General features: G+C 38.5%; 2 protein-coding genes across 3 annotated transcripts in view; both read left to right on the plus strand.

Moving 5' to 3' along the window:
- Positions 1-1,161: 1,161 nt before the first annotated feature.
- On the plus strand, positions 1,162-21,804 carry trmt1l (tRNA methyltransferase 1-like). Of its 2 annotated transcripts, none has more exons than XM_042484235.1 (16): positions 1,162-1,222; positions 2,808-2,915; positions 3,074-3,136; positions 3,934-4,047; positions 5,812-5,876; positions 9,124-9,280; positions 9,578-9,701; positions 9,895-9,974; positions 11,352-11,604; positions 12,481-12,693; positions 12,777-12,967; positions 13,535-13,601; positions 15,853-16,016; positions 16,106-16,171; positions 18,859-18,985; positions 21,227-21,804. In XM_042484235.1, exons 1-16 carry the CDS (start codon positions 1,162-1,164, stop codon positions 21,408-21,410), a joined length of 2,037 nt encoding a protein of 678 aa, XP_042340169.1. In that variant the 3' UTR covers positions 21,411-21,804. The 2 variants fall into 2 exon arrangements, with proteins under 2 accessions (XP_042340169.1, XP_042340170.1); XM_042484236.1 differs by having other exon boundaries at positions 9,581-9,701; positions 21,227-21,799.
- Positions 21,805-23,242: 1,438 nt separating this feature from the next.
- The window catches only part of niban1a (niban apoptosis regulator 1a), a 54,760-nt gene continuing 51,269 nt past the window's right edge, over positions 23,243-26,733 (plus strand). Inside the window, exon 1 of the mRNA XM_042513191.1 lies at positions 23,243-23,377. Coding sequence (XP_042369125.1) covers positions 23,323-23,377 — 55 coding nt within the window. The 5' untranslated portion in view covers positions 23,243-23,322. The remainder of the gene's footprint in view (positions 23,378-26,733) is intronic.

The following is a 26,733-nucleotide window of genomic DNA, read 5'->3' on the forward strand; positions in this document are numbered from 1 at the left end:
GATCAGAGATTGGGCATTTGGTACGTTGTGTGCATTTGTATATTCTCTCAGCTCTTCACTTTTGTTTTCCAGGAATGCAAACTAGTCTGGAAAAACAGTAAAACAGAACTCATCACATTTAGTTTTTCTATCTTTTTCTTAAGATGACTTAAAGGAAGACACATCCCCCCTCTTGAAGCCACACTGAGTGAAATATTAAATTCAAAGTCATATTTCTTTTGATTCCACCTTCCCATCAAATGGGAATATTAAGGTGTCACTATTATATTGCTAATGTATAATATATATTTTATGTATGTAGCTTAGGTTACTTCTGTGTGGATACTTTAAGCTGTAGCTGTTTTTTTCATGGTCGTTATGGAGACACAGACACTGACACCTGCATTTTAACGCTCTGCTGCCATCTATCGAGTTATCCACGCTGCTAAAGTTTATTTATTAAGATGGTGAAGACATAGCCCGCCCACGCTCCCTTTGATCGGCTCATACTTCTTGCCTAAGCCAATCAGAGGCAGAGTAGGCCAGGTCATGCCTTCGCGTCCTAGAAATAAAAAAACAAACTTGAAAAATTGATTCTGCAGACATAGGACAACCTTTATATATCTGTGGGACAACCGAGGGATAACCAAGTCCTACATTAAACACTTGTATTTATATGGGCTATGTAAAAGTCACATGGGAAGGGACTGTGTGTTGTCATGACATTTGACTGACATGACTTTATATAGGGCCCATATTTTTGGAGAAATATTTAAAGAAATATTAAAATGCAGGCCCAAAAATATACAGACTACTATATTTAAAAAGGCTACATATAAAATCAAAGAAGACCATCAGTTGTTAGCAATACTTTCACCATAACACAATACACCTTAACTTTGTAAGGTGAAGTGTGTCTTCACTTTCTGTCATCTAAAAAACAAACAAACAAACAAACAAAAATGAGTAAATAAGGAAATATTATCGTCATAATAATATAATATAATATAATATAAGCACCTGTCACCCTTTTATGTGGCAGATGGTTTTGTCAGGTAAGTAGCCCTACGGTTGTATGTGTTTTATTTGTGAAATGCAACACAAACGTACGTTAACAAACTGCGCAGTTTACGTAAAGTACGTGCTTCTGAACATTTCCTGCGTATGTTGTTGTAGTTAGCAATGGCGGAGCTCAAAGAAGCAGACGCTGTTCAGCTTCACCAGGAGGACGTCGATATCAAACGTAAGTTAACTGTACCCGTTTGCCATGTGAACGCTAAATTTGGGACCGTGAAGTGCATAATAAATTGTAGTGTAGTCATCATCAGCGCTATTCGGTGTATTCGCGGAGAATTTGAGTTTGTAACTGCTAAACTAAACGAGGGCCTCACCACGGAGCTCCGCCACAGGACCTAAATAGTCAACAAAAACAGCGACAAAAGCGCTGTAAGCTAACATTAGCTAAACGGTTGTCGTTAGCTGCTGCACACAAATGTGTATATCTTCGCAGAGGCTTTATTAGAGTGTGTAAGGAGTTGGGTTGTACTATCGTTTTATATGACACGGTCTCATCACGGAGCTGCACAATAGGGCCGTTCAGTTTGGACATCAACTGTCCGTTTAGTAGCTAGCAGCGTATTGAGGGGTTAGCATCCACAGAGCCGTTAGCCCAGAGACGCTGGTTTCAGTTTTACTACAACAGAAAACAACAATCGACTAGCGTTAAGTTGAACTTCCTAGTGTGATTATAAAGTGTGAGAAAAAGAAGATGCTGTGCGTGAATGCATCATACTAAAATGTTATTGTCTATAAATTATGTTAATATGCTGTTTCACTTAACAATAATGTTAATATGTCGTGTAAATATATAATGGGAACAGAGAAGGGCTGTAGTAAGTAGCTAGCCTATATTAAAAATACTGGAGCCACGAGACCAAATCCCTCCCCCCAAAGTTGAATATTAACCATATTTTATTAGCCATGTAACTGTTAAAATCAATATTGGAAAGAATAGGCTAGTCAGATCTTCTACTGAAGTAATGGTTAAATGGTTAAGGGGGGGGGGGCAAACGATCGTAACAATCCAGCAGTTCACCTATTTGAAAAGGCATCATATCTTGGATGCTTCTGGTCATGATATTTGTAATTATCCCAATAAATTCACCACAAACAACTTATTGCATTTTTATCGCAACATTGTAAATCTTTCTATTCCCAATTTGTATTAATAATCTGAGTCTGCAAAGAAATTGCAACTTAATTATTTTGAAATTGTCAATTAGCACTGTATATTGTATATTAGTAAATGTACTTCCCCCACGGTCAGGGTCATGTCTAGTTTTAATATAGTAGAGGTCATGTTCTCAGTATAAACTATATTACCTGTAAATTAGAGGCTCTAAATAAATGTTTGTGTCTTAAAATTTTTTTGATTTAAGTCTCTCCAGTGTCTTGGATTTTATATCACAGTAAAGTGAATGTCTTTCAGTTTTGGGCTGTTGATCATTATTTTACATTTCATTATTTTTTGATTTTTTGTAGATGAAAAATGAACTATTTAATCAATAAATCATAAGCTGCTGCAGAAGCTTTGATACCTGGCTTTTTCCCAGCTCCAACTTCTAAAAGTAAAAGGAATCAAACTGGTTTTGAGAAGTGTCCGATAAGCCAAAACAGGAACCTCCTTAAACAAGTCAAGCTAAACTGACAAGTTTTTCTGCTTTTCTTCTAATGAAACATGTAGCTGACAACCTCCAGCTGGTGCCTTCAGTGAAATAATCAAAATGGCTAAAACATCCTGTTTTTTCACCTCCTGTCTATGTGTGAAGATGGCGATGGTGGCGAGGCGCCGTCAGTTGGGAACCAAGCTGCAGAACAGCCAGTAAAGACTGAAGCTGCTGCAGACAGCGACGCTAAACCTTCAACCACAACTACTGGTGATTTGATAAAGGCTGTCTCTGTGTATTGGTTATTGACTGGTCAACACCAATAATGGTTTCATACCATCTGCAGGAAATTTTAATGACAAGATGGTGAACTAAAACTTTGCAGGTGTTTTCTGACTTCACATCAAAGCTCTCTTTTCTCCAAACAGAGAGACACATCTCCATCCAAACCAAACTGGAGGGCCTTGAGGCGCTGGTCGACCTCAACGGTGGTAAGTTCAGTTGTTTTTTTGTAAATCTTCTCCAGCCTTCTCTTCTGTTTTTCTTAGGGATGCACAAAATCAGATTTTTTGCCGATATACTGATATATCAACTTTTTATCCCACCTAATTTTAGTGAACATCAAGTCTCTTGTATTATGTTATGCGTACTATTATGGTGATGGCGACAGAAAATGCAATGCTTTTCAGTGTATGAAATATGTATATATTCATTGTGCAAAATAAGAAAAATACTTCAATTTAGGCTTGATTTTTTGTTCACCTTGTAAAAAATATATGTATAGGTAAGTGATATTGGCAGAAATGAGCATTTTGGCAGATTCTTATATTTAATTTCAAAGCAAAAATCTGCCAATAACGATGACATGTCGATATCATTTTGCATCCCTAGTTTTTCTTATTTTGGTAAAAGAAATCAGATGACGTAGTAGAAGAATTGTAAGGCATATTGTCCTTTAGAGCTGTGATGATTAGTTGATTAACCAGTTAGTCAAGTGATAGAGAATGAATCAGAAACTACTGATAATCAATAAACTGTTTAAGTCATTTTTTATGCTAAAATGCCAAAACATAACCTGCTCAAGTTCAGTTTGTGATTTTGTTTTCAGAATTTTTATGTTTCATGTGATGATAAATAAAACATCTTTGTGTTTTGGAGTGTTTTACAGACAAAATATCAAGATGTCATATCTGTCAGAAGAAAACTGTGACAAGTGTCTTAACCAGTTTCTGACATTTGAAATACTTCTTCTTCATGATGTCATTGATTTTGTGTTTCCACTCATCAGCGGGACGCAAGTCGTGTCCTCTGTGTCCTGAGGAGAAGTTTAAAGCCTGCTATAGCCACAAGCTCCGCCGACACCTGCAGAACCTCCACTGGAAAGTCTATGTGGAGTTTGAAGGTAGGAATGTAAAAAAAACGCAGTCACACGCTGATGTTGTGCAATCAGATCTGGCTCACAGCTCCAGTTCATCCCAGAGGTGTTGGATTGGAGTTGAGGTCAAGGCTCTTTTCAGATCACTTAAGCTCCTTCAGACCAAACTAGAAAAACATGATGGAACCGTCTTTTGTAGCGTGGTATTGTCATATTAAAACAGGAAAGACAATAAACACAAGCTGTTGACACAAAGTTAGAAGAACACTGTTTGTCTGAAGGTTTTATACATTTTCTGGTTAAAAACAAACAATTATTCACATTCACATCCAGCAAACATTACCAGTGACAATTAGTGTTGAAATAATGAGTTCATCATGTAATTTTCTTGTCAAGATTCATTGGATTTTCTGCTTATTTTGTTTCACATTGTTGTACAAAAAGCTGTGACGCTGTGTAAAATGTAAATAAAACCTGAATGCAATGAATAGATTGGATAGATGGATACATTTTAGAGTAAATGCATACTGTTAGCGAGCCAGTGTAGACAATAAGAACTAGTGGTGTCAAAAATATCGATCAATCAATAGATAACAATTCTGAATGTTTGAAACAGTTTCAATACTCATTTTTCACAGTATGGATGCATCAGCACCATCTGGGCTTTCTCGCTCTCTCTTATAGTTAATGATTACCACTTTCATTCTGCTGTTCTCTGCTGCTAACCAAGAAATGAAAAATGTATATGCCATAGCCTTGTTAGATTTATCTAATGAAAGTTTAAAATTGTATGCGCTTGATTTTAGTTTTCCCCAGTGGTACTGAAAATGGTATTGAATATTGATATTTTTCAAGTTTTTTTTTCAAAGTTTCAAATTCCAGCATCGTGACAACACTAACAACAACAGTTCCAATTTGCATTTCTATTGTACTTAACTAGTTCTAGCTCTAACTAGTTCTTTCAAAGCACTTTTGCACCACATATCACATTCACTCATAAGCTAAAACTACCACACATACCTGCTCACCAGTTAAATATTAATGCACTCACACATGCACATTTGGAGTCTACTAGACTTGACTGGAGGAGCCAGGAATCAAGTCACCAATTTTATGAATGGTGAACGACTGTCTCTGCCTCCTTAGCCACAGCCACTGCACAGTACAGGAGTCCACATACTTTTGGCCATGTATTGTAGGATGCCTGCACAGGTCTAGGATGTCTGAAAAAGTAAACAAAGCTAAAAAAAACCCCACAAATCTTTGAACATACAAATATTTGTGTGAATGTGACATTTCTTGATCTGCTGGTCTAATTAAGGGGGGCACGGTCTGGTCTGGTCTCATTAAGGGACCCTCTTACTGTCGCTTCACAGCAAGAGGGTCCCTGGTTCGAACCTGGGTTGGGACGAGGTTCTGACCTTGGAAGGGGGCCCTTCTGTGCAGAGTTTGCATGTTCTCCCCGTGTCTGCGTGGGTTCTCTCCGGGGTCTCCGGCTTCCTCCCACAGTCCAAAGACATGCAGCTCAGGTTGATTGGTGACTCTAAATTGTCCTTAGGTGTGACTGTGAGCGTGTATGTTGTCTGTCTGTATGTGTCGGCCCTGCGATAGTCTGGCGACCTGTCCAGGGTGTAACCTGCCTCTCGCCCAATGACAGCTGGGATTGGCTCCACCCCACCCCACAGCCCTTACGAGGATGAATGAATGGTCTCATTAAGTCAGGCTGAGAGTGAAGACAATCATCAGATCTTAATTTAAACCATGTAATTGTTGACTTTTGACCTTTCACAGGCCAGAGGATGTGCATCTGCCACCTGCCCTGCAGAAACCTGAAGCCCAGCCTCAATGGAGATCCGGTGAGGAATTAGACACACAGATTGTCTGCAGATTGGAGTTTGGAATAATAGTGCACACTGTGGCTTCATGTTGATCACCTTACACTTTTAAATTTCTTCTTAAAAAAGTTTAGCTGAGGAGTGCTACTACAAGTCAAGTCAAGTCAAGTCAAAAAAAAAGGAAGAAACCTGAGGAAGAGTGGTAGAGGATGATGAGGGATCCCTCTTCCAGGACGGACAGACGAGCAATAGATGTCATAAATAACAAATTAAATACAAGAGAAAGAGAGAGTGGGAGAGAGGCATAGAAATAAGTAATAGAAGTAATAGTAATAGAAACAGATGCATGTCATATTACAATAACGGTAGTTGTGAAATTATTAATTGCACTCTATGATGATGTTGAGGGTGATGATAACAGTCTCATGCATATGCTGATAGGGAGGTGTCCAAAGGCAAGATCACAACATCGGCGCAACCAGGACCAGACCACAATCAGGGCGAGCGGGGGGCACAGTATCAGTGCAGCCACAGCACGAGCACAACCAAAGGCAGGGTCACAGCATCAGCACAGCTATCACCACGGTCAGGCACAGTCAAGGTTACGGCCAGGATCCAGGAAAACTAGGAAACAAGGGAGCAGGAACGCTCCCGAGAGGCAACGGGATTAGTGTAGTGCAGTTCAACAGACCCAGGCTCTGTAATTGCAATCCAAGGTAGTGACAGTACCACATGGCTATCACAGATGTTAGGCTAAGCTAAACTACTGAGCTAAACTACTAAGCTAAGCTTGCAAATGGCAATGCAGTTAACAGACATGCATGATTTTCCCATGGCGGCATTGAGAGAAGGAAAAGGAGGTCAGCGTATCATAGGAAGTCCCCCGGCAGATTAAACCTATGTCAGCCTAACTAGGGGCTGGTCCAGGCAACCTGAGCCAGCCCTAATTATAAGCTTTATCAAAGAGGAAGGTCTTAAGTCTATCCTTAAAAGTTGAAATGGTGTCTGCCTCCCTACCTTGGTTGATAAGGATCTAATGTTCAAGAGTCTGCATTTAATTCTCCTGTTATGATGCTGTTTGACAGGAGATGAGTTAATTTTTATGAGATTTTCTTGTACAACTCCCCTTTTGTTTATTTTAGCTTTAAACAAATGAAGTGGTTGGGGGAGAGACACCGTTTTTATAACATTTACATTATGGGTGTGTGACTGTGCTAGAGGAAGCTCAGAGAAGCGTGTAAGACTGCGACTCAGCACCCTGGTCCCAACTCTGGTTTGTCATGGCTTTGGGCCTCTACTACACATGTGCAGGTTTCAAAAACAGGTGCTCTTTGGATTCAAAGACAAATATGACCAAAAAAGAAGGGAGAGGTTAGATTAATTATTTCTTTTGTCAGTAAGTCAGAACCAAAAAATTCCAAGGCACACCATTTTGCAAAAGTGAAAAAGCCATAAGTGGTCTTGTCACCTGAGTGTTTCAACTTACAGTCTTCTTCAGGGCTGTAAAAATGAGAGGCATCTCACAGATATACAGCCAGACGCTCTTCTTCAGCGTGTAAATTTGACGATATCACAAAGAAAGGCCACAGGTCTGTTAATTTTTAGTCCATACATGAAAACGCCAACAGTGCATCCCAGCAGGGGGAGACAACATTTTTAAGACACAGAATAACAGTATTAAAATCCTAAAGAAATAAAAATAGATTAATAATCAATACATAAAATAATAATAATAACAACAACAGCAGTAATGACAATAATAATAAACAAATATTTATTTTTCATTTATTTATTTTTGTTTATTATCATTGTTGTTATTGTTAATATTTTATTCAGTATTCACAACTGATGCAACAGTGAACATGTCATCTAAACTTACTAAACAACAGATCAAATACCCCCATCCCACCCTCGCCTCACAACAAAAAAGAAAAACAACATAAATAAAATGAAAAAATAAAAAAGAGAGAGAGAGAAAGAAGGTTAAAAAAAATCTTAATCAAATTTGCACAGCCCAGTAACACTCAAGTCCAGACATAATTATAGTGTCATATCCAGTTTAGAGTTCTTAACATGTGGGATGAATGGCTGCCAGACCGTTTAAAATTTGTCAGTAGAGCCTCTCAGAGTGGATCTCATTTTCTCTAGTTATTATTGTTATTATTAATTATTATTATAATTCTATCTCTAATCCAGTGAGTGTGGGTGGGATGTCTCTTCCTTTCACTTAGGAAGAATTCATTGTCTAAAAATCAGAGACGCAAAGGTGATAATTTATATTTTGGAAGTTTGGCTTCTTCAGCCACCACCACTTGAAATACTGCTGTCAGTGGAGACTGATGGAGAGGGGTCGCAAACACCTTTGAGAGCGTTTTGAACATATATCCCTGTCGAGGGCACGTCCAGAAAGTGTGGATTAGAGATGCTATTCGATTTTTACGCTTAGCGCACATGGGATTCACATTAGCTTAGATTGTTGATAATTTCTCTGTAGTGGAGTGAAGGTGATGGAGAATTTTAAAGTGTATGAGTCCATGTTGAGTGCAGATACATGAGGAGTGGTCCCTGTTCAGAACTGAATCCTATGTGTCTTCATCTATTTGCAATTTTAGTCAAGGAAGGACAATCAAGATGAGAAATAATTCAGTGTATGTGAGTAACCACACCCTTTCCAAGTGGGTTAATAGCCAGAATACTATCTAACAAGTTTTTATGTGGTGGATAAGGGAACTGGGCGAGATTGGTTCGAGCTAAATTTCTAACCTGCATGTACTTGGAAAACTGGTTGTTAGAAAGGTGATGTTTCTGTTTCAACTGAATGAATGAGGCAAATGCACCATCGATATATAGATCTGTGCAGTAGCTTTCTTATTCTTGAGGCGCTTCAGGTGTCTTCCAATTCTCTAAAAACAGTTTGCTATCCAATCATTATAGCTGTGTGGGTCCTTTATTGAATACGGAAAGTGGATAAGAGCTAACAGTCTGTGGGTCATGTTATTTCTTAGTAATTTAGGTACTTTGGTGCAAACGAAGAACTTTGTAATTACTGTGTATGTAAAACAAAGACAATACACTTATTACAATCGACTACATTTATTATTTAATAGTTTGATGTCATTTGTGATGACACTGAAAAAAAATTAGATTTTTGTATGATTTGTGCGCTTAGTAACACTCATGGCCACATGATAATACCTCAAAGTATCTGCAGTTTTTTTTCTCCTTTCACCCCTATATTTACCATCGTTCACTGATATTTTCTGTCCAGGCATCGGGGAGACACGTGGCTCACTACCATTGTGTGGTGTGTTCTGTCACCATCGCCCGTAAGACGGACATGATTAGCCACTTGAAGAGACACGTCAACAAAGGAGAGACTGAAGCCAGCTACTCGGGGAGCTCAGACGTGCCGTTTGAGGAGCCGGGTAATAAACACTGACACCATCTCAGTACAACACGCTCCACTGGGATAGATGTGTGGAGACATATTCAAAAAGAAAGGTCAAATTTAAAGCAGTTTCCTGTTTGGGTTAAGCTCCAACCATGTGCTCCAGATCTCTGTAGTTCAGATCCTGCCTCAGTCGTCCCTTCTGTTGAGGCGCCACTTTGAGCTTTGAGTTGCTCCATATTCAGAGAGTCCTTTATAGATCCTTATCCAACAAAAGCAAAAAATAATCATACCATGATGACTTCACAGTGATTTAATGTGTTTCATGTGTCAGCAGCTCCGTCTGGTCAGGCGTATGAAATCATGAAAGAACTTGGAACCAACGTCCAGCTCCTCCCAAACCACACCACCCCGCAGAAGAGCGACACCTACTTCAACCGCAAGATGAAGACCAACAGGTCTGCTCACTCACGAGACATGAGTTTTTATCGATACAGTATATATCCATGTGCAGATTTATGTAAACTTTGATAACAAACCAACCAACATTTATTTAAACATAGTTTGTGTGTGTATATGTATGTGTGTGTGTGTGTATATGTATGTGTGTGTGTGTGTGTATATATATGTGTGTGTGTGTGTGTTTTTCAGACAGCTGGTGTTTTGTTCGCTGGCTGTTCTGGCGCAGGAGAGGAGCCCGCTCGAGTGTCTGGACGCTTTTGGAGCCACAGGTGAGACTGAATTTACCATTTTATACTACATTATGTTAACCTGAGCAGATCGGTTTAATTTCTTTCAAAAACATGGGGAGAAGCTGTCTCAAAAAGAAATCAACCAAACATCAGAAATGTGTGAAATGTTAAATTACCTGAAACTAATTAAATGTTATTTAATATTAAATTTTAATTTTTTTTTTCATAAGTGAAAGAATTATATATCTAGTTTTCTGGACATTTTAACTCACTTTTTGATCATATCAAATAATCCCAACCAATTCATTTTTCAATAATTTTCTTGTCGCCTTTTACATATTTTTTGTTTTTTATTTCTTTGCTATTTGCAGCACATTTCTTGCCAAGTTGCTCTTTATGTTTTTTTTCCCTGTGTTTTTGAAATAAATTAAACCATGTCAGAGGTTAAAATGCTGGTGAAAGTCGCCTGAATGTAGCACAAGAAAACTGATGTAGATCCAGGTGTGGAGGGGTTAATATGTTACACTGATTATTGCATCATTAATCACATCACTGACACTTTAATGTCCTAATACTCTTGTATTTTCTGTTTTGCGTTTAATTTGTATTACAGTGTTTAATTATTGTGTTTTACTTTCTCTATTTATTACTTGTATTTGTTACACAAATTTTCCCTGCTGGGGATCAATAATGGCTAATCTTATCTTATCTTATCTTATCTCATCTTGTCTCGCCTCATCTTGTCTTGGTTTAGAAGAACTAATTTTAGTAGTTTTAGTTTTGCGTTTCCTATGACATAAGTCCCACCGTTTTTTTGCAGTAATATAAACCTGTGATGTTATTCATTAATAATTGCTGTAATTTATCCCAAATATTTTCTAAAAACAAACAGAAAAAGGTCTTCCTACTGTTGTGAGATAATTATTTCAACAACAGCAAAACTTATTTCAAGATGAGTGAAGTTCTCTTCTAATTTTTATTAATTTCCCACAAATTTTTGGGCCATCTCTTGATAAGTTGATTGTCTCCTCTTCCCCTTTTTTGACAGAAAGCAAGCCAATTAGTTAGTTTTCAAAGGGTTAATGCTTCTTTGCAGTGAAGATTGATTATCAAGTCTAACCAATCACGATCAAAATTAGGTTTCTGCCATGTAGCTATTCAACATATAGAGACTTTTCCTGGATATTAAGTAAGAATTAAAGCAAAAGGAAACGAGCACTGCAAGTCAAGAATCTTAAATATAAGAAAAATGTTAAAAACACAATAAAGAAAATTGTTAAACATCTGTTTTACAGTGATAAGAGATGTGCAAGAAGCAGAGAGAATAAATTTACATTATGTCTTGAAAGTATTGGTTGAGGAAATGTTCCTCGATCTTTATCACAACCTCAAACCTCCATCATCTCTCTCTCTCAGGGATTATGGGCCTTCAGTGGGCGAAGCACCTTCGTAACGCAGTCAAAGTCACCATAACGGATATCAGTGACACATGCGTCAAAATGATCAAAGAAAACTGCGAGCTCAACCACATCCGGGTGGACGGAGGCTCTCGAGGCCCCCGCGCACCTGACGGAGCCGGCAGTGAAGGCGACGGAGCGCCCATCGCTACAGTGGAGGTCGCCAAGATGGACGCCAATGTCACCATGCACCTGTGGTCTTTCGACTACATGTAAGTAGTAGGATTTTTATCAACTTTATAATCAATTTAGCTCATTGATCAGGTTATTAGAGTCATGTATCAATACTTTCGGACACGTGGATGGCTGGAAAAGAGTGAAAATATAATTTAGCCTTTAGTCCATAAGAATAACTGTAAAAAGTGTTCACACTGTGAATTTTTTTGACTCAATTCCACATGCGCTTTCCTCCTACAGCACCAGAGCACCAAATGTGGATTAATCCGCCACTGAAAATAGTCCCCATCCAATACACTCTTCTCACTTGTTTGTTCTATAAAAACTACAGTGAGCAGCTGTTTTAGGAAATCGCTGAGCCCTTTTTAGAAATTAAACTTTTCATTTATGATTTACAACCTTAGTAGGAACCAGTGGGCTTGTGGCTCACAGACAATCAGGAAGTCAGAGATTATTGCAGAACAGGACTAAAACATTCAGTGCGTTCCAACACCCATGCTATCATAATGTCGTACAGCAAAAAGATTCAGTATCATAGTATAACAAATGCAGTGTGCCAAAAATACCATGACGTTCTACTACATCCGGTCATATTCTGCAGCATGCAATCCAGCATGCTTTTCTGGCCATTCTTACCCACAATCCCCTGCGCAGTGGCAGATGTTGACTACTGGTTGGCAACTGAAAGCTGACAGAAACATAAATGACAGATGACAGCGCATTTAAGTGACTGATGATAAGTTGAACGATAATAATAGGAATATGTATCGTTAAGTGAAAAAAAACGGAGATTATCAACAACGACAAAATGAAAATAATGATAGAGACATGCATATATAGGGTTATTTAATTTACAATGTATGCAGTTATAACTTAAAGCTAAACTTTCATTCATTCATTCATTCGTGCAGTCACTTGGATCCATTCGGGACGGCAGTGAACTACCTGGATGCCGCCTTCAGAAACGTCCGCAACTTGGGCATCATCTCTGTGACGTCTACAGACACAGGCTCTCTGTACGCCAAGTCTCCCAACGTCACCCTGCGTCACTACGGCTGTCACATCGTACGCACCGAGTACTACAAAGAGCTGGCTGCACGCATGGTCGTAGCCACTGTGGCCAGGTAGGACTTTAAATTCTTGATGTGTGTCTGTCCTCATGTGATACTAAGGCTGAAGAAAGTTTAATTGGAGTTGTCTGTTGCAGAGCGGCGGCCCGCTGTAACAAAGGCATCGAGGTGCTGCTGGCGGTGGCCTTGGAGCATTTCGTCCTGGTGGTGGTGAGAGTCCTCAGAGGTCCCACACAGGCTGACGAGTCAGCGAAGAAGTTACGGAAACTGGTCCATTGTCAGTGGTGTGAGGAGAGAGTGTTCCTTAAACAGGGAAACATGGTGGACGGTGAGTTTGTATGCCTCTGCGCCAGCGACACCCAAAGCCCGAGGCATTATTTTTTCAGGTTGTCTGCCCATCCCACTCTTGTGAACATGATATCTCATAGCATTTGAGGGGATTCATCAAAGTTGGCACAAACGTCCATTTGGACTCAATGATAAACTGATTAGATTTTGGTGGTCATAAGTTAAAGGTCAAGGTCACTGTGACCTCGTCTGTCTCATTATTGTAAACATGATATCCCAAGAACACTTTCCTCAAGGTTAATCTTTTTCAAAGTTGTCATAAATGTTCACTTGGACTCAACAATAAACTGATTAGATTTTGTTGGTCAAAGGTCAAGGTCACTGTGAGCTCGTCTGTCTCATTCTTGCAAACGTGATATCTCAAAAACTCCTTGATAGAATTTCTTCAAATTTGACATAAATGTCCACTTTGATTCAAGAATGAACTGATTAGAATTTGGTGGTAAGAGGACAAGGTCACTGCAACCTCTCTGCAGAGAATGAGTACGAGAAGCTAGATATAGTAGATATAGACAATAAATCATGTCCTTTCTTGTGTTTTCTGCAGACTCGCTGCCCTGTAACTGCCATGGAAGTCTGCCTGGAAAGACAGCCGTGCAGCTGGGGCCGTTATGGTAAACTTCTCAGCACCACGTATCATGGCAGATTAAATCACAGACAGGCACACTTCACTGAGCTGTGGGAAAGGTCACTGAATGCCGCATCTACTCTAGAAAACCTAATTTTGGAACCAACTGATATATCCATTAAACAGAAACCTGCATTTAAAAAATGAAGACTATTAAAATATGCTTCCACTGACTTCTTTAAATGGACAAAAAATCTGTTTTTGCCCTCATTCCTACGAAGCTGTTTACATGGTTAATGAAAATGAATTTTCCACTAATATTCCCAGTTACATGCAGCAGTGCATACTCTGATCAGCATGCCCTAATATGGTGTTTATCATGTAAAAATATTTTTAAAAAGTGGAACTGCTGTCGTGCCAGGATTGTTTAAAATTTCCCACTGGTGACGGACTTGGACCAAACAAACACAGCCTGCCTCTTATAACCACCTTCTTTAAAAGGTCATTTCTCTGATATTTGCACATATCAAAAAACCCGATATGATATCCAAGAGAGAGAGAGCCAGCTGTAAGCGGATCAGGTGTGTGTGTTGTAAAATGCATTTGAGGCATATCCTGAATGGTCTGTATTCATCTCCAAACAACGCTCCGAAAACCCAAATAGTACCGGAATATATTCCTATATTCTTATTCATTGCACCCATAGACTGTACTGTATATGAGATGGGCAACTCAAAGTACACACCAAACAAATTTTTCCTAAAGATGGTTTCTTTCATGGAGGGTAGTTCTCATTACCCTGATGTTTGTTCAAGTCTTTGTTTTTTATGATCGGTTCAGTTTAGATGAGTTTTCAATTCTACAAAAAGGTTTGTTTTTTTTATTGAAGAAATAGAGTAGAATATCTTTATTGTCATTGTACATGTACAACGAAATTCAAATCGTATCAAATGCAAAACAGTAAAGTGCAAACATCAGTAAATATGAATAAAAAACAATGCTTCAAAAACTAACTATAAAAAAAAGGAAAAAAATATATTAAAAGTGAGGGAAAGATTTCATGAAGGGAAAAAAAAACACATCATACCACGTATACAAGACAGTAGAATTTGCTGGTATAGTACATTGCACAGTTCATTTCCTATAAATTGCACAGTTAACAAGTCCAATCTCCCCCTCCTTTTTTGGACCAATCTATATATGCTTGAATAGTCGCTGATGCTTTTACATTGTAGAAAGTCGTCTTTAAAAATAGATGTTATTTTGTATGAAGGCTTTGGTTGCACATGGAGAACAAGTCACTGTAAAATGGTTGAACCATACTGGCCGCTGAAAGACAAAGATCCCTCTGAGCAACATTTGAAAAGGGAACAGAAAAATATCAACATTAATAGGTGATAGAAACTGGAAACTTAGCATTGAAATGTGAGCAGATTTAAACAGGAGCAGGTTCCTGTTTCAGTGTCAGGTGCACAATAATGTTTATAAGAGGCTAGAATTACTAGACTATGTGTTGCTTTAGCTCTTCTTCAAAGTTGACAATAGAAACACAAGGTTACTCTGGGTTTACTGTTGGACTGAATCAGAGACTATAGACTGACAATCACAGTTTAAACGCCTTCAATCTAACCACTGAGCAGGCTGCAGAGGGCACAACAACGCACCAACTCATTAAAAATTTGCAAGAAATTAGTAAAGAGTAAAAGAAAATTACCAGAAATGTTTTGGGGAAAAACTGAAAAAATGAAATTAAAATTCATTTAAAAAATGTATTTTAAAAAATCTGTGACATAATTTTAAATATGTAATTATGACCATTTAAATATAGTTTTTTTTTGTTGCCTTTTTTCCCCTCGCTTTTTTGAAATCATTGTCTAAATCTAATTATATTTTGCAATTTCATGGAACATTTCTTACAAAGAGGCCCTTTGCCTTTTTCCCCCATGTTTCAAAGAATTCACACCAATTTGCTCAAGCTTCAAAGGTTTAAATACTTGTGAAAGGCGTCTGACAGCAGCACAAGAAAAACGATGTTGCTCCAGATTTCAAAGGGTTAAAATTACAACAGCATCCTCCCCTTTTGTGCAAAGGAGAGGATGGGGACATGGACTCAATAGAAGTTTGATTCTCGTCGTATTTGTGCCCAAACTGTTTCAAATGCAAATAACATACTTGGTGTCCGAATTATGCTTTTTTTTTTATCTCTTTTAAAATATCTGTTATTGAATGAAAGGAGAAAAACATAAATATAATGGCTGATTTTAAGCTTTTCAACAGCTGTGTGTGTGTGTCTCCAGGTCTGGCCCATTGTTTAACACGGGCTTCCTGAGGAGGATGCTGTCGGCGGCGGTGCATCACAGCATGGACGACATCCAGCCGCTGGTCAAAACTCTGATCTGCGAGTCTGAGTGCACCACCCTCAAGTCTTTGGTCCACGGGCCGTCCGCCCTCACCAACCAGGGTGAAACATCCCACCTCTCATCTGTGACCTGTGTCTGATGTTTGTGTGACCCAACACCTTGTTTACAGAGTCATGTTTCTTCTCTACAGTGGAGTGTGGAGTTGTCATCAAGACCTTACAGAGCGGAGAGGAGCCGGCTCCTGCTGAGCAGTCTGGTGAGTCAGTCTCAGGTTTTAATCAAAATCACATTCAGGTTTGTTGTTCAAATATAATAATAATAATAATGATGATGGTGATAATAATAATAACTTTATTTATAAAGAACCATTAAAACCTAGTTTACAAAGTGCTTTGACAAGGCAAAGCACAAACAAGCAGGGTTTCTTGCAGAGGTAACATAACAATAAGAGCCAAGCAATAATACAACCCCTGGCAAAAATGATGGAATCACCAGTCTTGGAGGATGTTCATTCAGTTGTTAATTTTGTAGAAAAAAAGCAGATCACAGACATGCCACAAAACTAAAGTCATTTAAAATGGCAACTTTCTGGCTTTAAGAAACACTAAAAGAAAGCAAGAAAAAAAATGTGGTAGTCAATAACAATTGCTTTTTTAGATCAAGCAGAGGGAAAAAATTATGGAATCACTCAATTCTGAGGAAAAAAGTATGAAATTACCCTGTAAATTTCAATTTCCAACACCTGCATCAGATTAAATCTGCTCATTAGTCTGCAGTTAAACAGGAGTGCTCACACCTTGGAGAGCTGTTGCACCAAGTGGATTGACATGAATCATGGCTCCAACACGAGATGTCAGTTGAAACAAAGGAGAGGATTATCAAACTTCTTAAAGAAGGTAAATCATCAGGGAATGTTGCAAAAGATGTTGGTTGTTCACAGTCAGCTGTGACTAAAATCTGGACCAAGTACAAAAAGGCAAACATACTGGCAGACCAAGGAAGACATCAAAGCATCAAGACAGAAAACTTAAAGCAATATGTCTTGAAAACAAAAAATGGACAGCAAAACAAATGAGGAACAAATGGGCGGAAACTGGAGTCAACGTCTGTGACCGAACTGTAAGAAACCCCCTAAAGGAAATGGGATTTACATACAGAAAAGTGAAACTAAAGCCATCATTAACACCTTAACGGATAACTGTGGATGGCTGGATGAAAGTTATATTCAGTGATGAACGTGAATCTGCATTGGTAAAGGTGATGATGCTGGAACTTTTGTTTGGTGCTGTTCCAATGAGATTTATGAAGATACTTTCTGAAGAAAACATGCAAATTTCCACAGTCATTGATGATATGGGGCTGCATGTCAGCTAAAGGCACTGGGGAGATGGCTGTCATTACATCTTCACTAAATGCACAAGTTTACATTGATATTTTGGACACTGTTCTTATTCCATCAGTTGAAAGGATGTTTGGGGATGATGACATCATTTTTCAAGATGATAATGCATCTTGCCATAGAGCAAAAACTGCGAAAACTCTCCTTGAAGAAAGACACATATGGTCAATGTCATGGCCTGCAAATAGTCCAGATCTCAATCCTATTGAAAATCTGGTGAAAACTGTAGAAAATGGTCCTCGAAGACTGGTGATTGCATCCTTTTTGCCAGGGGTTGTACTGAACTAAAGCCAGATAAAAGACAGTAAGTTTCAAAATGACCTGATCCACTCACTGAAGCTCTACCTCTGTCCTCTAGAGGGCAGTGTAGCCCAAATCTGTTTCCCCTCAACAGAGAATCAACATTAAAGAAACTGCAGGGAAAAGCTACATTTGAATGATTTATTCAAGTTTCATCCTCTTAGTCCTGGTGCTGTCTTAACTTTCTGTATACACCAATTGTCCAAAGAGTCAAAAATGAACCTCTCTCACTAAGCCCCTAAAATAAAGCAGCTTGATTGAATGTTAAACCCCAAATCTATTTTGCATCACAAACTTTGTGAATAATGGTTTTCCCTCTTCACAGTGCAGAAAGACTGCATGTAATCACTGGAATCCACTCGTTTTTATTACAACACACCCGTCATAATTAGGAAGTATTATTGTTGTTATTGTTGTTGTTATTATTATTGCTAAAGGTACTGTATAGGTGCTAAATATGTAGCCTAAGAAAGTAGAAGAAATGTCCAAAAAGTAGTTTTGAATCCATTTTATTGTAAGGACCAACAACAACATAGTACATTATATTGTACAATGAGGACAGTATGCAAGTTTGTATGCATGGACCTAGTGTGCGTGAACCTATTTATCGCTCTCTTTGCGTGTGTATGTGTGTGTTTTATGTTTTTTTTTTGTGTGTGTGTGTGATATGAAAATAATTTTATAACTGGCAGATCAAAAATGAACCCTCAGACCAGATTTTTACTCTGTTTGTGTACAGCTTTCATGGAAATATGACCAAAGGCAGTGATTCACTTTTTCTCATGTTGGGTAGTTCTTGGAAAAGTCATTGAATTTCAAGTTCAAAAAGATAATTTGGGGGTTTTTTTATGCTGTTAAACATAGTGGCGGGTCATTTTTGACCCCTAAGACAATGTAAGTTTCTTTACTTACAGAACAGCATTTTTCCCACACTGTGTGACAGGAACATGTTCTGCAATTTATATCTGCTTGTTCAAACACTTTGCTGAAGCTAAAAGGTGCAAAAACTTACTGTTTTTCTACAGCTGCAGCATCAAAATAAATTGAAATATTCTAGATGTCTTGCGCATTATGTTATATGAATTTAGTTCAGCCTGGCAGATTCGGTATCTTTGGCAACTTTGAGATCTCCATTAGAATTAAAATAAAGCTGCAAGGGTTTGAAGTTAGTTAAACATGTTTGATATGAACAGTTCAGTTTTCTGTTCAGATCTGATCTTTGATTTTTATTTTATTTTCTGCAGGGAAGAGGAAGACGGGAGAAGAGCCTGGGAACGTCGTGAAGAAGCTGAAATGCGATGCGTCACTGGATCACCCACCCTTTTACTACAGCATCCACCGTCACAGCATCAGAGGCATGAACATGCCCAAGTAAGTGACCTCTGACCTCCGAAATCCTCAAAAATATGAAGTATCACATTTGCACTCTCTCAGACATAAACGGGAAATAGACCTTGATGAAATGATTCCAGAGGAAATCTGGCGAAAAATGAATCAGAGAATTCGCTGCTTTTCTGTTTGCCTTCGGCATGCTGCAATTCAGTTTAAAATCGTGCACCGTCTTCATTGTTCCAAGGATAAATGATCAAATATTATGACAGATATTGACCAAACAATGTGACCAATGCAAATGAGCCACAGCCACAGTGTTACATATGTTCTGGTCTTGCCCTAATCTGTGTAGATTTGGGCACTCCATCTTTGAGACCTTTTCTGGTATTTGTAGAAAAATAGCAGACCCTTCTCTATTAATTGCACTCCAGATGCTACAGATACTCCTCTCATAGGGTATCGTATAAATATGATGGCCTTCTGCTCTCTGCTGGCCTGAAAGCTTATATTATCCAAGCTATATATACTTGCCTATATGCGACGTGTGTTACTGGAGGATACCTCCAGAGGGTGCAGGAGAGAGCTCAGGCCATATACAACTGCCAGATGTGTGGGATGTAAACAACAGACATGGATCAAGCCAGAAAAGGCGACAGCGGTGACAATGTTGGTGGTGAAAAAGGCCTCCAAATCATCATCCAATCGCCTATATCCTTTAAAGAGCCTCTAATCTTTATTTTTTAAAGATTTTTTTTTAGCATTTTGCCTTTATTAGACAGGACAGGATGTGAGCATGAAATGGGGAAGAGAGAAGGGACGACATGCAGCAAAGAACCAGCAGCCGACACGGCAAGCACATGGCCCCCTGCACATGGGGCACCCATTCCACCCACTGATCTACTGGGCACCCCAGTAGCTTCTAATCTTTCTGCCATTTGTAACCCCAGCAGCTGTGTTTACGCTGTCACATCCACTCTGCTTCTACACTGCCCCTGCTGTTTATATACATACTGCATCTTGCATCTGGGTTGCGTCATATTAATTTTTTAAGATTCGTACAGTCGACGCACCAAACTGACGCAAGGGACGGATGGCAGCCATCATGCATATGAATAGTTAACAGCAACTATAGCTGTGTTCGAAACTGTTCCCTATCACGGATATAGTGCACTACATAGTGTGTTTGCATTTTGTAGTGGTGTTCGAGTCCTCAGCGGTGAATTTCATCCACTATAGAGTGGTGAAGTAATGAGTCCTACAACGCGGAAGTCCGTCAGCCTTTTAGCACGTCCGGTTCCCTCGTCTTAGAGTCTATGGGGTTTTTGAATGGGTTTTTGGTTAAATGCCCTAAATAAAGTCTGTGGTTTACACAGGCAAATGATATTTAGATGTTTTGTTCTGCAACATAAAATATGTCTGCTTAAACCAGATTTTTGAACTTTTAAGTTTTACTCATCTTAAAAAAGGTGGTTGCGAACAAGTGACTAAATGGGACTACAGTGTTTGTCGGGAATGTTAGACGTCATCACACTGGACACAGAAACTCATTAAATCCACTTGTCCGCCTTTACAGCTTTACAGACTCGCACTCGAACTTGTACATTTCTGTTTATAATACCTTTAAAACATACCTACAACAATACGTCATCCGTTCACCACTCCATATAGTGCTCTGTAAAATACCCACAATGCACAGCAAATTTGAGTATACATATGATGTACCCTACATTTAACTCCCGTATACCACAATGCAATGCAGCTGTGTATTTCCGAGGGGAAAAAATTACATAGTGTCCGAAATTTCCCCATATAGTGCACTATTTAATACACACTACATAGTGAAGAGTGAGTTAGTGAATGAGGCGATGGTTTTAAACACAGCCTATATCTCTGGCCTCACTGTTTAACCCATATTTATTTGCTTACTTTATTTTATTTTATTTATTTATTTATTTTCTTAATTTTATTGAAACTTTTTTATTGTTATTTATTTATTTCCTTTTTTGTGTGGTTGTAAAGTTATTAATGATCCAATGGTTAGGAAATGGGAGACTGATACCATGTTTAAGCTGTGTTTGTTTTGTTGTTTGAATTAAAAAAAAATAAATTATATATATATAAAAATATAAAAAAATATATATATATATATATATATATATATAAAAAATATATATATATATATATATATATGTATATATATATATATGTATATTATATATATATATAATATATATATATGTATTTATAATACCACCATAATGTTTTTTTTTCCTTTTACAGGCTGAACAAGTTTCTTCAGTACCTGACGGAGGCCGGCTTCAGGGTGAGTCGCACTCACTTCGACCCAACTGGGGTTCGAACCGACGCCACGCTGGAGCAGTTTAAATCTGTCCTCACCAAGTACAGTGTCCCCACGTACGCCACCGCCACTCAGACAAGTGTGAACACGGAGAAGGCGGTGTGAGATAAAACAAGGCTGATTCAAATGAAGCTTTCCACACTTTGAAAACAAAATCAGTGTGTTCATCTTGTTTCTACTTTACCTCCACTGCTTTTGTCAAAACAAAGTTCTGACTGCACTGATATCTAAAGCAAACCCACCGACCGCTCTCCATCGGGACGCTTTTAATAGAACAAAATATTAACTCTTTAATCAAACCAAAACTTATGTGGATTTGTATTTAAACTGCAAACCAAACTGATCCTGTAGCACAGATGAGCCCAATTTATCCACTGTTTCTCTATTTATTTGATTTCTCTTGAAAATCTTTGTTTGTTAGATTTTTTTTAGCTGGTTTATTGTCTTTGTCTGTTTCTTATGTATTATGAAAACATAATAAAATCTTTCTGCGAAGCTGGAATTATCTTTCTCAGGTATTTGATGTCATGTTATTCTGTAATGAGTGAAATGTGCAGATAGCTTTCAAGGTGTACACACCAGAATCTGTTTCACAGATAAAATGTTAAAATGTCAATGCTTTTTTAGTTGCATAAAGTGCAGAGCAATCACAGTAGTTCTCATTTTACAGCGACGGCATAAGTTCAATGGAAGTATTAATTAAATAAGTAATTAATCCCACAACAATGAGTGAATTCAGAGTGCTTAACATAAGATATAAAAGGCATTAAAAGAATAGGTCAGATTTTTGAAGTATGGTTGTATGAGGTACTTATCCATAGACAGTAAATTACATACAGTAGATGACAGTCTGCATGCCCCCAATTTGGAAACAATTTGGAGTCAAACAAATAATCTAAACAATCTACTGAGGGGTCAGCAACAAAACATATTACAGCCACCTAAAAAAATCAATATCAGTTTAAGTGCATGTTATATTTAGAACATTTTAACTGCTTTACCTTAATGCCTGGCAGTGATTTTCAATGGGGAAACGAAGCCCTATCGCTGTCTTCAAAGCCAGACTCCATTGAGAAAAACAGCGATTTAACATTGCTGAACACAGTAGCTGCTGGTCTACTGCTGCATTGATCAGAGGATTTGTTTACATTGTTGTGTAACTGACCAGAGCTATATTTATTAATGGCGTTTGGTGGCTTTAACAAGAGCATGAATGGGGAACTGAATTGACTTCCTTGTCAGAACAGGCTTTACAAGTTACCTTAAATCCAAAATGAGTGCTGGATGTTAAAAGCTATTTGCACATTCAAGGAAGGGTAAACAAAGATTATTTTTAATTTGCACTCACGCATAAGTACACAAACAATGTAAACCAATTAAAAGCATGCACAATACCTTAAATGTTACATTTCTTAAAGGGGAATTTAATTTTACAATGTAAATTTACTGTAGGCTATTGTAATTAAATGTAAATGTATTTTTTTTTGGCAAAGATTGGACTGATGTCCACTATGAGGGACATGCTATAAAATATTAATAGATAACATTTTTGAGTAAAAACATCTTCGCGTCATACACCCCAATAACTTAAATTATGTAAAATAAACAGAAAAAAAAAAAGTAACCAAAACATTTTGCTACTGGCACTCATGGGGGTATTATACTTGCTGCTTTGATCTGAGAGCACAGATTAGTGATTTAATAGTATTAGTAATTTAATAATTGATCACCCTGACCCAAAGACATAGAATGGTGTGGAATAATTTTTGAATGGCATAATTACATCACCTAATGACATCATGGGTAATTTTAGCAGTGAAAAAAAGCTGTTTTTGTTTTCTGCGTAAACGTCACCGCATGACACAGTGAGTTAAGAGGAGGAGGGAGGAAAAGGAGGAGGAACACGCCCTCATCCTCCTTCTCCTCCCTCCTTCTCTGCCGCTGCAGATCGATGTGACGGTGTTAGTACCTGAGGATTGAACCCTTACCTGTGGATCCTCTCCCCCGAAGCAGCACCATGGGGATCTCCGCATCCAGTCTGCTAGATGAGACCAAATCCAACTACATCAAAGGTAAAAAACAAACACCAACAGACATTCACGTTTTTGGAGCGCGTTTTTTGGAGCGGAGAGGCGAGGACGCAGCGCGCTCTCACCGCGTTTCCTTTAACACACGTCGGGGTCGATTTGAGCAGTAAACTTGCACTTCTCCAGCTGCGTGTTTTTGCGGGGCTTAATGTTCAACTGTTAGTGATGAATGGAGGTCTGTAAATGACACCGAGAAGCGCGCGTTTGTCTTTACGCTTCGGAGGAATTTCTGTCCATGCCCTGATTGATCGGAATCATCCAAATCTTGTCCTCACTTGGAGATTTCCCACAGCTGAGAGTTTCCGTGGAAACAAACAGCTGTTAAATTCCAACTTGTTTCCAGAGATGTGAATCTGTCAGGCAGGCTGCTGTGGAACCTGTCCGTTTGTTTGTTTGTTTTTTTTGTATCTTTCCACAGAAATATTCCCTAAAAAATTCACGTTCCCCTGGCACTTTGTTTGCCTGACAGATAATAAATTGAGGAGGGGATTTAATGCTGCTGTCAGTGTTTTCAGCTCACTTATCTGCGGGGCTGATCAGGTCACTCCTGCCTTTCCAGTCCTGCAGGGGAAAAGAAAAGTGAGATGGGAGAGAACGCCAAAACCTGTCCCCCTTCTTTTGTCTTGTGTGTCCTCTGCTCCTGGGTGTGTCCCTGGGTGGATGTGGAGAGAGGACAAAAGGTGCTGCTCCTGTTTTCATTGTGTGTGAATGACACACAGTACGATAGACAGGTGGAGATGCCAACAGGTGCTCATGCAGGGATGCTGGTGCCAAGTTAGAGCAGAAAGTTGCTTTTAATGAAGATGATGATAATATGTTAATTTAGCTTCTTTATTTGTGAAATTTGCCTGTAATGGTGAAGTGTGTAAAATTTAGGGGGATTTGTCGGTGTCAAGCGGTGAATTGCAAATGCAGCCATCTAAAACTTCTCCAGGTCAGAATTCCTTAAGTTTCCATGATTCAGGAGGTTTTTTTACTGGGAGACGAATTATCCACAGAGGTCTCTATCTTTCCAAAACAAACAAATGAGGCGATTAAAACAGCTATAAACACCAAATAAAGCAGTTTCACGTTACAAATCGGTGAATCTCCGACACAGTTTGGCAGTTTGGAGATGGGCTGCTCACCCACAACACCCCTTTTCTCTTATAAATTAATGTGCGCTCATCTTTTTCTGATACAGCCGTTCAGGAAGTTTTAACTGTGAGACAAATTATTCGTAGAGGTCTCCAACGTTCCAAAACAAACAGGCGTGAATAAAGCATTTTGAGGACAAAAATCAGATTATTTCCCACATTCTTTGGCATGTCAGCTACTCCAGCACATGCTTATGTGAAGTCACCTTTTTTTCTCTGATAACTTGAGATCAAGACGTTCAGAAGGCTTTCACCGGAAACCGAATATTTCGCGAAGGTTGCCTCCTCTTCAAAACAAAAAAATCAGGAGATTAAAACAGCTATAAACACTGGATAAAGCAGTTCCATGTTACAAACAGGTAAATCTCCAACATGGTTTGGCATCTTGGAGACGGGCTTCTCGCCCACAACATGCTCAACTCTTTTTGTGCATAAGTTAGTGCATGCTCATTTTTTTCTGATCTAGATGTTCCAGATGTTTTTACCGGAAACAAGATTATCCACAGGTCGCTTCCTCTCCAAAACAAACAGATCCAGTGATTTAAATCAATAGAAACACTGAATAAAGCAGTATGATGCTACAAACAGCGTAACTCCAGGGATGCTCTCTGTGGTTGGTATTGTTATTTTGGTAGCTACCCCTAAAAAGTGACTGGCTGTATCTGGAGCCAGTGTTTGGTTTGTTCATTCTGGGCTACTGCAGAAACATGGCGGTGCAACATTTTCTTTAGTGATCATACCCTTATGAAAACACACTTATTATGTCAATATATCCCCATAATACATACACATTGGACCTTTCAATGCTCATTAAAGAGATGAATAAGGAGGATGTTTGGTTACCAGCAGAGTCATTGGAGTCATGTGGTTAACCCTCAGTTTGTTTGGCTGCCATCTGTGCTGCAGGTGTATTGGGATCATATTTCAGTCACAGTGTTGCTCACCATAAAGATAGTTAACACAGTTTTGACAGTAGGGGCTGCGGCCAGTGTTAGGTCCAGGTGTCTGAAACTTCAGCTCGAAATGTTTAATAAATTGCCTCGGATCAAAATCTATAAAGTTAAAAAAATAAGAATTGGTCGAATAATAAAAAACAATCCCCAAAACCTAATAATTTGTTGTTCCACTCATACTTGAATAAATGCACTTAGTTGCACTGTAAACATAAATACATACATTTAATAAAAATTCCAGCTTGAATCTATAAATATTTTATTATATTATTTGTAAAGTACTCCGTACTCAATACTAATTATTAACAATACAACTAAACATTTTTGTCATTATAGGCTAAGTCCCCAGTGTCCTCAAAACCTAGAAACGCCACTTGCTGCAACTTACGTTTTCAGTACCAATGTGTCTTTTTTTTATTTCGGTAATAGAATAATTTCATCTTTAAAAAAATCAGAAAACAGTGAAAAATGTTCATCTCAGTCAAGGTGACATCTTTAAATGACTTGTCTTGTAGGATAAACTGTCAAAACCTGAGAATATTCAGTTTACTGTCATGTAAAACAAAGAAAAGCAGCAAATCCTCACACTGGAGAAGCTGCAACCAGAGAACATTTTGGCTTTTTTTCTTTAAAAATTATTTAAAGTGAGTAATCTAGTATGAAAACAATTGCAAATCAATTGTATAATGATTGACTAACTGATAAACAACTAATTGTTGCAGCTGCATGCCTGGTCATAAAAGTTTCAAATTTTGGTTCAAGTTGCATAAATCCAGTATTTCCTCACTTGGATTAATAGAGCTCTATTTCTCACTTTTCTTATTTATCTTTTGACTTTAAAAACACAATTTCAGCTCTGAAACTGGAGCTAGGCTGGGAGTGTTCTGGTCTATATGCATTTTCCACGTTTGTGAAAAGTTGATTTGACTAAGTTGATACTGGCGGTTCAACACAAAGGCATTCTTGAAGAATAGTTTCAGTCCAGCAGCACAGAAACCTCTCTCTGACACCAGGCATTTGCAGAGCTGTTGATGCAGCTCAGTGTTGTGTCCTCTGAACAGCCAGCACAGTACTTGTGTGTTTTATGGGAGTATGTATGGATCTGGGTAGCCTGCAACTAATGATTACTCCCATAATTGATTCATCTGTCATTTTCTCAGGTAATCAATAAGTGTTTGCTGTGTTCTAAGTGTTTGGGCTAATGCAAAAACGCAGTGTGGAGGGGTGTTTTTGGAGACATTCATGCACCTCT

Source organism: Plectropomus leopardus, chromosome 3 (genome assembly GCF_008729295.1).
Source record: "Plectropomus leopardus isolate mb chromosome 3, YSFRI_Pleo_2.0, whole genome shotgun sequence".
NCBI classification, from domain to species: Eukaryota; Metazoa; Chordata; class Actinopteri; order Perciformes; family Serranidae; genus Plectropomus; species Plectropomus leopardus.